We start from the raw sequence: 12,080 nt of genomic DNA, 5'->3' as shown, positions 1-12,080 counted from the left end.
CTCGGTAAACAACCAGCCCGGGGCCTCAGTGCCATCTGGCTTCCTTGCAATTTCTCCTATGCACACTGTTGGTTCTTTTGTATCTGTCGCCCCATTCTCAACTGGAGAGGGGTAGTGGGAGGTCAGCTTTCTCATCTAAAGGAGGGGGAAAAGTCCAAAGACCTTCTACTCCTGGAAATTGCCTTTTATCAATCCTTTCTGGAATTCCTAGTCTTTTCTTATATAGTCTGCACATGAAATGGTCCCTGACCTAATTTTCATTTTGGGGGGTTTTCGTTTGTTTCTTTGTTTCTTTTTTCTTTCTTTCCCCTTATAAGTACTATATGGCTATGTCTGGTATCTTACTTTGGGAATAGTGGGGTATTTGCCACATACTCTTCTCAGTTTGGACTATTACTAGAAATTCTGAGATAGCTATAAATGTCCCACTTTAACATTTGGGTAAACATTTCTGATTTTGTTGACTGGGGAAGTGGGGTATGCAACAGTGGAAACTGGAAATTTCTTCAGTTATCTTGCAGTAGATCATTAACACCGAAAGTGGACAATGGATTTCATTTCTTTCTTTAGGGGGCTGATGATGATGGAAGGAAAAAGAAGGGGATGGACCAGCATTATGAAAATTTTAGATACTCAGTACACCTGGGTGGCTCAGTCGGTTAAATGGCTGCCTTCAGCTTGGGTCATGATCCTGGGACTGAGTCCCACAACAGGTTCCCTGCACAGCGGGGAGCCTACTTCTCCCTCTGCCTGCCACTCTGCCTGCCTGTGTGCTCTCTCTCTGACAAATAAATAGAAATAAAATCTTTAAAAAATTTTTTTAGATACAGTATAAGAAGAGACTTAGGTAGGACCCAGCAGTATTCATATATTTATAGCACAGTCATTTTAAAAAAGGGCTACGTTTTTGTGTAACTCCAGAGCATGGAACATAGTCCAGGCATGGCTGTAACAAAAGATAAAGGTTTCAAGTTTACTGTCAGGACTTCGTAACATTTAAAGGCATTCGGCAATGGCAGAGCTTGCTTTTATGAGTTAGAGAACTCTCCATCCCCCTTGTTTTCAGTTTTTTTTTTTTAATGTTTCAAATAACTTAAAGTAGGCTATAAAAAAACTGTTTTTGAGCTTGCTCAGTTTTCCAAAATAATTTACTGATGACATGCTGTACAACATATAACAAAATATTAACAAAATACCATATATTGGGTAAAATTGGGCAGATACTAAAAGCAATATATTATCTAAAAATGTGTAATATAAAGAAAGTCAATCTACCTAGTATTAAAAGAACACCTCAATAATTGACTTTTTTCAGTTAGCCCTGATCTAATTATACATTATACATCAAATGTGATTATACATCAAATGTGATTACACCAAGGTATATGCTTTACGGATGGGATTCTTGAGTTAATAATAAAAACATTACTGTGCAGGGCATTCGGTTAGCATAAGTATTTATTTGTTTGTTGTTTGACTCAATAATACTTATTGAGGTTCTACTACAAACCAGGTACTATTCTAGGCACTGGGGACATGATCTTATACAAGTTAGGCAACTTTCCTGATGTATTGATGGACAGAGAATGAGTAATTACATTATTTCTAGCAAAAATGATAATAACAAAAGGCCACATTTAAAAATCAGTGGACTCTCTCAGGTATGACTTCTGGAAGGCAAGAGAGAGGAAACATATCCTGAGAAAGTCTGGTTGTATAATCGGAAGGGTCCCATCTTCAGAGCAAATTGTCCTGCGTGGCTCATGTTTGATCCCAGTTCATTCTTTATAGCCATCTTTGCTTTACACAAAATTAATGGTGGGCTTTGGGTTTATTTTTAAAACCAAATATTCACATGCTACAGAAACTCTGGAGAGATGCCCTCTGTTCACCCAGTAGCTTCCTATGCCCCTAGCACCGTGATGTGTGCTCCAGTGGATGCTCATCCTCCACCTTGCCAACCACCAAGAGAGGTCATGAACCTGCAGAGTAGAGATTGAAATGTTAATTTTATTTTAAGGTAACATGTTTCTTACATTTGTAACACAAAGGGATTCAAAATGCAAACAGTAAATGGCTCAACATCTCCCTGCCCAGATGACCTTTTGTTGAAATACAAAAAAGTAACATGTTAAAAACCAAACAGGATGGAACAAAATGAAAAATAAAAATGACCCCCACACAATCCCTTTCAACAAATGTAACCATATTAGGGCTTTTTTTTGTAATCCCTTTTAGAAAAGGTAGTATTTTTTTTTTATACTTACCTGTGTATATATACACACTATATACCTGTTTACACAATAGGAATGTGATATGATTTATAAGAAGAAATTTGTGTTTGGTCTTTGTCCCAGTTTCTAGCACAGAGCTCCTAACTAACACCCTTGGGATTTCCTAAGTGAGGAAAGCTATAAAAATTTTTTTTGTTAATTAGTTAATTGGGCAACTTTCAGAAAGCCCCCTTGCTCTCTTAAGGATGGGGCTGGTTATGGGGAAACCAACCTGAGATTAAAGGGCTAGAATTTTTGGTCCAACTTCCATACCTCTGGGGAGGAGAAAGGGCTGGAGATAGAGCTCAGTCACCAATAGCCAGTGACTTAATCAGTCATACCTGTTTAATGGAGCCTCTCTCATACCCCAGAAGGACTATTTGGGAGAGCTTCTGGGTAGCCAAATGTGTGAAGCTGCTGAGCATGTCTCATACCTGGAGAGAGCCTGGGAAGCCTGGTCTCCCATACCTTACCCTGGCCATATCTTCCATCTGTTCCTATAGAGACTTTTCATAATAAAGTGCTAATCAATAAACTGGTTTCCTCAACTCTGTGAACTGCTCTAGCAAGTTAACCAAACTTGAGGACATGGTTGTGGGAACCTCTGATTTATAGCCAGTCTGTTGGAAGCACCGTTGATGACAACCTGGCCTTTGTGATTGACTTCTGTAATGGGAACAGACTTTTGGGACTGAGCCTTTAAGCTGTGGGATCTGACACCAGTTTCAGGTAGATAGGGTCAGAACTGAGTTGAATTATAGGACACCCAGCTGCTTGAGGGTGTGGGAAGAAACATGGTAAAGGAGTTACACATTCAAAATTTGCTTTTTCACTTTAAATATCTTAGCCAGCTTTCATGTTGGTAGATGAAGATCATCTTCTTTTTACTGGACTCAGAGTATTCCTTGTTACATAATTCTAGATTATATTTAGCCGACGTTATTGCTACATAGCAGTAGTAAATTTTAAAGCATGATTTAAGCATATTTATGTAACCGTAATGTAACTGTATCATAGTAGGGAGGCTACCAGAAGTAAAACAAGATGTGAAAGGGATGCTCATACTGGGTTGCGACTGAAGTCTTCATCTGCCATTGCTGTTGCTTGCCTGTGGAACCAGGGCTCAGATCCAGTCTTTGGCCAACCTTTGCATTTTGCCAAACACATAGAATAACAGTAGGAGAGGAAGACTTGGGACATTTCTGGGAATCTTACTTATTTCAACAATTCAGTTAAATAAACATGTAGATGCTTAGGATGGGCTTCATTAGATTCTTTCTTCAGAAGACTTTAATTTCTAGTAGGGCAAGGAGGCATATAAATAGGTCATTTCAGAGTGCAACAAGTGCCATGGCAGAGGTATGCTCAAGATTCTGAGCAGCAGCTGTAGGGACACTCAGTCCCCTGAGAAGTGTAGATATATGTGTGTGGGAGGAGGTGATCGAAAACTTCTTGGAAGGAGTTGCTAAGATAAGTAGGAATTACTGAGATAGAGGAAGGGAGAAAGGCATTCCAGGACAGGGAACACAAAGGTCATCAACAGCACAATGAGTCTGAAGAATCACAAGTAGTGTAGTGTTGTCAGGATATAAAATTGGAGGCAAGAAATAAGATGGACAGAGACCTGTTCATGGAGGGCCTTGTACGTGGTGTTCGGAAGCCGGAAATTCCTCCTTAAGTCTGAAGACTTGCATGCATTTTATGTATCCATTAAATGCTCTCTAAATAGTTATCATCATTCTTTGGAACTCTTTAAAACATAATCCCTTTATACGCTTCCAAGCAGAATTAAGTCAACTGTTAGCTTAATTATTTGTTACTGTCGAGCCCAAGATCCTTGGTTCTGTGTCCGATTTCACATGGTTCTTCAGGGTACCCAGAAACTTAATCAGCCATTTCACAAATGATTGCTGGAGCTCACGGCTTAGGAGCACCGAGTGTAGGTGCCTGGGTTCACATTTATTAGCACTGGCAGAACAACTAAGAAGTTGGCTGCAGCATCTTCGGGTACCTTCAGATAGCCTGTCCCTGTCATCACCATTGATTTATAAAATGCCAGTCCACATAAAATACGTTGCTTGTGTTTGGGTTAAAGAGAACGGGGCGGGGTGGTGTGGGAGAATGGTGGTCTGATCTGATGAGTAGTAGTTGACTTATTTTGCTTTGATTTCTGAGTCTTTTTACTTTTAACAATCCATGTTTTTTTGTTTGTTTTTTTGCTTTATTTTTGTTTTTCAATGCTATTCCAAACTTTGAGTTACCTTGAAAAAGGTTGGTGAAAGGCACTGGGAAAAAACACTTTTGGAAGAGAGGAGCTTGAAGAGGAATACCTCATTCCTTTATTAAGAGATGATCAGTCCATTTTAAGCACAAAATAGAGTTTAGAAATAAAGTGTTTGTGGGGAAAGTGCATTTTTTTTTTTTTAAGGAAGGAAGGCAGTATTTTCAATTGATCTTTACAACTCATGTATTTATACAGTTTTACTTATATTTCTCCAAACATAAACTTTTCCCTGAATCATCCATTATGGAATTCCAGGAAGATGGGTTAAATATGTTGCTATACTTTACAGTTGTCATCTGTAATGTTTTATTTAGCCAAATCTTTTTCTTTTTTCTTTTTTTTTTTCACTGCTCCCTGTACAACACAGAACACCATATGCCATTGTCCCTGTCAGGAAGCAAAGGTTTCCCTGGTCTGTGCCTGTGCCTGTGTTTATGCCACAGAGGAGCTGTGGTCCAGTGCCATCTTTTATTGATAGGGCCAGCAAAGGAGAAATCTAATGAAATTATCAAAGCTTTGAATTAATTATGAACTTGAATAGGAGAGCTAAGCTCTCTGGAGCCAGGGATCTCATTACCCATGCACTCTCATTGCATCCTCTTCTGGAGCAGAAGGCATTTTCAGCTACGGCTCTTAGCCTGGCTTTGGACTTTATTCAAACTTGCTAAACTGACATCCTTTTCTTACTACGACGTGGCTGCTAATGTCCATGCTGATTAATTTAATTCTGCTCTGGATCTACAGGAGATGTCAATAGGTTTTCTCTACCCCTCCTTTTGCCTTTTGTTATTTTCTCTTTCTCTCTCCTTTTTTTCCTCATCAAATTGGATATTATACAAGTTTTTATCCTTTTTGGGTAATGTGAGACGCTTTCAGGATTCAGGTATAGCTTCATGAAGTATAGTGATTGATTTAAATTTAAGAACTATATATTCCATCTACTATGTATTCCCTGGATACTTAGGTAAGCACAAAGTCAAATATTTCTTCTTTGAATTTTGAACACCAAGTGGAAGTTTTCTTTCTTGTTTTTACTTTAGAATTAATGGTATGGGAGTATCTTCCATGGTCTTAGCAGAATTGTTCATATTCTAATGTGTGTTATGTGGGAACAACAGATCTCACTTTGTGGGTGTAGCTTATAAAGCTCCCTGAAGCGGAGTACTTAATGTTTGCTTTACAATTCTGGTATTTCTTTTCCTGGTTAAAATTTTTTTTTTTTTTTTTTTTATGAATAAGTCAACCTCTTTTTTTAAGTCCAATAACCAAATCAATAACGACAAGGTTTCAATTTACTATTGGTGATGATTCTTTGGTACTGTCATATAGGTTCAAAACATCTCATGGCAAGTCTTTTCTCCTTGCTTTGAGACCCATTATTTATGAATTCCTAAGCTGCAGCTCATCTATCTTAGTAAAAGTACAGGCCACTGGCGATTTTCGTAAGCAGTGACTAACTTTGCTTTATAGAGTCAATGTTTTAAAGGTTTTGAATAGTGGGGGTTGGGAGAATGATAATCTCTACTTTTCCTTTTTCTATTTACTTTCAGTGAGTTTTTCCCCCTATTTATTTTCTTTATAGGCAGCTGCAATATTTAATTCAGCCTTTGGAAGTTTTTTGGTAAGTAAACATGATTTAACTCATCTATTTTAACTTTTGTTGTGATGTTGTTTGTATGAAAGATTTAGTGAAAGTTGGACTTCTTTTACCATTTAGTTAAGTACAAAAGTTCTTGAATCTTTTTATGTGCCATTAGCCATACCTGAAAAATTAGTTGATAAATAAAGGGAGTATTCTCTTACAATATAATTTGTAGGCTTGACGTTTAATATTCCATTTAATGGATTCAAGGAATCAATTAAAACACTGTGTGTCTCCTTATAGAAGTTATGTCAATATATTGATCATTTAATGAGGTCTTTTAGATTATTATTATTTTGTATCATGGGACTGAGGATTTTGAAAAGGAAACATGACCCAGCTGGTCAGAAAGGGAATGCTAATTTACTTGTTGACATGTCATTTATTTTGTACATTTCACTGTCAAAGAAGCTACTGGCATGGATACTTCTGAGAAATCTATGTGAAAAAAATTTGAAATGAGGAAATGATTGAGTAATTTACAAGAGAATGCAATATTTTTTTGACATGTGAACTATAAATTGTATAAGGGTTAAAAAATAGCTCAGTGTTCATAAGTAGAACCACTATAATTATAATACTATTTTAACATTTTCAGTTGTTTTTTAAGTAATAACAAAGACTTGGTTTGTGTTATCAAAGAATGAGAAGGGAAGTGAGTTTTCTGTTAATTGAATATTTTTATTTATAAACAGTCAATTTATAAATTATATTTATTTAAATATAAAATATTTATAAATATTTTATAAATTATTATAAAATAATAAATTATTTTATTATCCTCCCTAAAACTTTGCCAAATTCATGAAAATAAATTAGAATATTTTATTTTTAGGTAAATAATTCATTGGCAGGTATGAAGTACAGTGACAATTGAGAATAAAATCAGTGGGGTATAAAATAGTTCATGAATTTAAGCAAAATATTAATTATTTCTGTTTAAAATACTGTTTATCTCACTTCTGATTGTATGTATTTGAATGTACCTGAAGCTTTTAAAGGTATTGTTACACAAGGTTAATTCTGTGTAGTGCTACACAGCTTTTCAGGTCCCAATGTTATACACCTTTTAAATGATGTAGCTTCTGCAAAGTATATGCTTAGAGTATATCTTAATTTTAAAGAAGTAGTAATGTTATTCCCAATGCTGTATTATTATTGGGTTTTTGAAGAGAGATAATAGCATCTATTTAATGAAAATGAACTCTGGAGCTACTTACTTCAGACTCAGTAACATTTTGTGAAATCGTTCTTTCATCTAAGTATTATTTTCCATATGTTGTCACGACTGACAAAATAATATCTGTAAAAGATGATCTTACTGGAAGCCAGGTTTTTTTTTTTTTTAATGTGGTTTGGAATCCTATATGTCTACTATCAAAACATGGTTTCTAAGCTAGATCTCTTACTCTTTAAAATGTCTATGGTTATTGAGAAAATAAGTTGAAGTTATTGTCTGAATGACTGAAGCAAAGTGCACTGTCCCTTAGTTGGAGGGTAAACTTGCTAAGTATAGTTTGAGTTTTGCACTGATTGTATGAACAATGAACACATCTGAATATTGGTTCTCCCAGGCCCAATTCTTTGTAAGGTTCAGGGAAGTAAAACTCGTTCTTGGGACTCCTTAGGGTTTTTTTTTTTTTTTTTTTTTTTTAAATGCTCTTTCGCTTCTAAGAAGTTGTGCATTCTCACTCCTTAGGCTCCTGCTTTTTTTCCTCTTTTCATCTTTTTCTCACCTTACTTCCAGTTGATCAAAAGTATTGATCTCCTACCACACAGAGGTGGTTTTCTGGGTCCTACTGTGTTGTGGAGATGACACACAGAATAAGAAATACAAGGTAAAAGTTAACAAGTCACACAGAAGGTGTTACCAGATGATGTATGATTGTCAGATGGCACAGGTAACAGGCACTCAATTCAAAAGTTAGACAGAAGCAATTTCGCTTAGCTGGACTTTGAAGTGTGGTAGGACTTAGCTAGTAGATAAACAAGGAGAGGAACTGGCAGAAAGACAGAATTGTCATTTTCCATTTTTCCTTCCTCTTCTGTTCCAAAGTTGGAAATGACTGGAAAGGGTTTGAGAATGAAAATGATCATTGGAGATGTTTTTGTTCCAGGGTTATAAGAAATAGTAATTCTCTTTCTCCTCCCCCTCCCTTACCCTTCATCATAGTTACAACAAACCTTAGATTATGGACTATATTTGAGTCTGGGCTAAACCAGTTAGAATTAGGTTCAGATTATTGAAGATAAAAAATAATAATTGTGGCATATACAGGATATTCTTCTGTTATCTAAAACCTGGGAGGCTCTCACATATGGTGGCTTCATGGTCTCATTGTGGACAAATAAGCTTGTATTTCTCTTCCATCCTCCACAGCATGCACTTTCCTTCCTCAGGCTTGCCTCAGTGTCAAGATAGCTGCTGGAACTCCAGCCGGAAAGATACCTGGATAGTAAAGTCTTTACTTTGGGAAAGCACGGAGGAGCTCTCCTAAAATCCAAGTTTGCTTTCTTTAAACAGCACTCCGGAAATTCCAACAGTATACTTGTAATAATATCTTATTGCAGAGCTTACTCATACGATCATACTTAGCCAATGGAGAGGTTGGGACACGTGGCAATTTGCTAAAAGCTGAAGATTGGGTTTCTGTTACTAAGAAAGAAGAGAGTGGATATTAAAAGACAGCTAGCATTTTCTGCCTATGGGCAGTGTACAGCAATTGCCAAGAATTCAAAAGAAGAGATTAATCTCAGTTAATGATATGAGAAGGCTTTAGGGAGAAGTTGGTGTTTGAGTTGGGCTGGGGGAAAAGGACTTATTTTAGAGGAAGGAAATTCCAAAGTATGACCTTCATGTTTTATTTTGTTATTCTTTTTAAAAATTTTTTCTCACTTAATTTACTAAAAAAAAAAAAACTTACTGTTTTAATTTTAATTCCAGTGTGGTTAGCATAGAGTTGTTATATTATTTTCAGGTGTACAATATAGTGATTTAGCACTTCCATATATCACCCAGTATTCATCACAACAAGTGCCCTCCTTAATCTCCATCACCTCTTTCACCCAGCCCCCACCCACCTCCCCTGTGGGAACCATTGGTTTGTTCTCTGTAGTTCAGAGTCTGTTTCTTGGTTTGTCTCTTTCTCTCTCTCTTTTTCCCTTTGCTTGTTTGTTTTGTTTCTTCAGTTCCTCAATTCAAAATCATATGGTATTTGCCTTTCTCTGACTTATTTCACTTAGCATAATGTTCTCTAGCTCCAGCCATGTCACCGCAAATGGCAAGCTTTCATTCTTTTTTATGGCTGAATAATATTCCTTTGTACATATATACCACCTCTTCTTTATCCATTCATCTGTCAGTGGGCACTTGGGCTGCTTCCATAATTTGGCTATTATAAATAATGCTTCTATAAACATAGGGGTGCATGTATCCCTCTGAACTAATTTTTTGTATTCTTTGGGTAAATACCCAGTAGTGTGATTACTGCATTTTAGGGTAGTTCTATTTTTAACTTTTTGAGGAACCTCCACACTGTTTTCCAGGGTGGCTTCACCAGTTTACATTTTCACCAACTTAAATTTTCGCCAATTTAAATTCTTAAAATTTAGGATTAGGGGTAGTAGTATGGTTTCGGGAATCAAACTGGCTTGATTTAAATCCTTACTTGACTGAATTACTAATCTAATCATATGACTTTCCCTGTATATAAAATGGAGTAGATAGTACCTAAACTATACATTGTTGTGGTGAAAATTAAATGGGGTAATCTGTATAAGATACTCGTGATCTAAGTTTGGTCCAAGCTCTGCCATGAACTTTTTTCTGTGCCCATGAATATCCATAAAATGAAGAATTGGTTCCCTCTGACTAATGATTATAAGAGACCATTTCTTTTGTATTTATATAATGGAATTTGAAAGGGATATTTACTTCAGATTACATTAAAACTTTGAATGAAAGCCTTTATTAGAGGAATTTTTGAAGAAAGAACTCTGAAGGCATTTTTGTTGATTATTAGACATCTGGGTATACCAAATAAAATACTGTACGTATTTATAGCTAGTTTAATAATGTCCCAGGTCTAATTAAAACACAGTGTTTTTAAGAGCTAATTGTTACAGGGAACTGTGTTGTTGTTGTTGTTTTTAAATGTAGCAAGGCTGGTAATAACCAATGATAGATGAATTCAATTTACATAAATTTGAGACTAAGAGAATATTTTAAAATCATGCCACAGAGGATTGCTTTAAGTTAAGAAGTTAATGCCATTATCTCCTCCTCTCATTTAAATTGTTCTGTTTACAATAATTGTGGAGCATAATAAGTGTTTTAAGATTTCCCACTTGATGAGATTTTAATAGAATTTGATAGTCACCACTCTGAATAACTAAACTGTTATATATAAATTCTGATAACAGTTTAGTTATATATTTATATATCTATATCTATCTATAGATAGATAGATATATTTTTTTTTTCTGTGTAAAACCAGGCATTTCAAGTTCAACCATCTTGCTTTCTCACCAAAAGAAAGATTTTTTAGAAAACAGATATTGGCAACTTTTAAAATAATTTCAATTGAAAAATCCTCTCTCTCTCTCTCTCTCTCTTTTTTTTTTAAGATTTTATTTATTTATTTGATAGACAGAGATCACAAGTAGGCAGAGAGGCAGGCAGAGAGAGAGGAGGAAGCAGGCTCCCTGCCGAGCAGAGAGCCCATGCGGGGCTCAGTCCCAGGACACTGGGATCATGACCTGAGCTGAAGGCAGAGGCTTTAACCCAATGAGCCACCCAGGCGCCCCGAAAAATCCTCTCTTTAATGTGAAAAAATTTAAGTATTGAAAAAAGCTTTGGTTACATGTTTTGTTACACTTTTGGCATTTTTGTTTGGAAGCTGAATTCAGTGTTTCTATGTCTTCAAGAATTACAGGTTAAAATTCAAAAAGAAAAGGTAGAACTTTTCCTATTTAGACACTTCAGCGTATTTTATTATATTTGGTAACTCTTGAGGGAGTTTGGTAACGCATCAGGGGTAATTCTGAGGAAACCCTGGTAAGTGACGAAGTTGATCGTGCCGAATTGAGTTTCTAATTACTGTGTCACACAACATTATAGCAATTCATAAGTGTAAGGATTTTTGAAATGTTACCAAAGAGTTGCAAGCAAAGTGAAATCATCTTTGTGAATGCATAATACCAAGTCTAAGAAAGATCTGTAAGAGTTACTGTTTACTTTCTAAATCTCTTCATTTAAAGTATCAAGAAATGAGTTTGTCTTACATAATTCTTTTAAAGTAGTCATTATAGGAACCAGCTAAAGCTATTCTAAGATGAATAAGGATTAAAAGGAACTCCTTGCCTTAAGCTGAAGGAACTAGCCAGAAGATATTTTTCTTCCCTCATCCTATTGTTGTCTGTCTGTCTTCCCTCTTTGCTTTAGCTGGTCTGCCATTACTACCCAGCTTTGTAGTGACATTTGAATAGTTACTGATACTGTTATAGTCACTGAAAGAAAATAAATTCAAACACAAATGCTATGTTTTAATAACTTGGGATGTATGTTTACCACCCTGTTTTATTCTTCATTTCTTGTACAAAAATGTAATCAGCCATGCTTAGCATGGTCAGAGAGGTAGCACATTTACTTTGTTATTCATTGAATGTGTGTAACAGTTGCTTTTTAAAAATCAGAGTAAGAATCTCAAACATTAATGAAGAGAATTAAGGATTGTAACCAGAAGACTTAATTGTTGCATTAGTTTTCGTTTCACCTAAATCTAAGATGTTAATTTTTAATTTCGTTTATGTTTATGGAATAGTCATTTTGTGTAACACTGAAAACTGTGCTGATTTTTTTTTCTTAGTTTGCTTAAAATCT

The 12,080-nt window shown here is 35.8% G+C and overlaps 1 protein-coding gene across 2 annotated transcripts in view; it reads left to right on the top strand.

Annotated features, from left to right (window-relative positions):
- The window catches only part of SLC10A7 (solute carrier family 10 member 7), a 257,565-nt gene that overhangs the window by 66,423 nt on the left and 179,062 nt on the right, over window positions 1-12,080 (top strand). For both annotated transcript variants that reach the window (XM_059373332.1, XM_059373325.1), the window contains exon 5: window positions 6,140-6,178. In XM_059373332.1, coding sequence (XP_059229315.1) covers window positions 6,140-6,178 — 39 coding nt within the window. The remainder of the gene's footprint in view (window positions 1-6,139; window positions 6,179-12,080) is intronic.

This window comes from Mustela nigripes, chromosome 1 (assembly GCF_022355385.1).
Source record: "Mustela nigripes isolate SB6536 chromosome 1, MUSNIG.SB6536, whole genome shotgun sequence".
NCBI classification, from domain to species: Eukaryota; Metazoa; Chordata; class Mammalia; order Carnivora; family Mustelidae; genus Mustela; species Mustela nigripes.
This window is presented reverse-complemented; position numbering and strand designations above follow the sequence as displayed.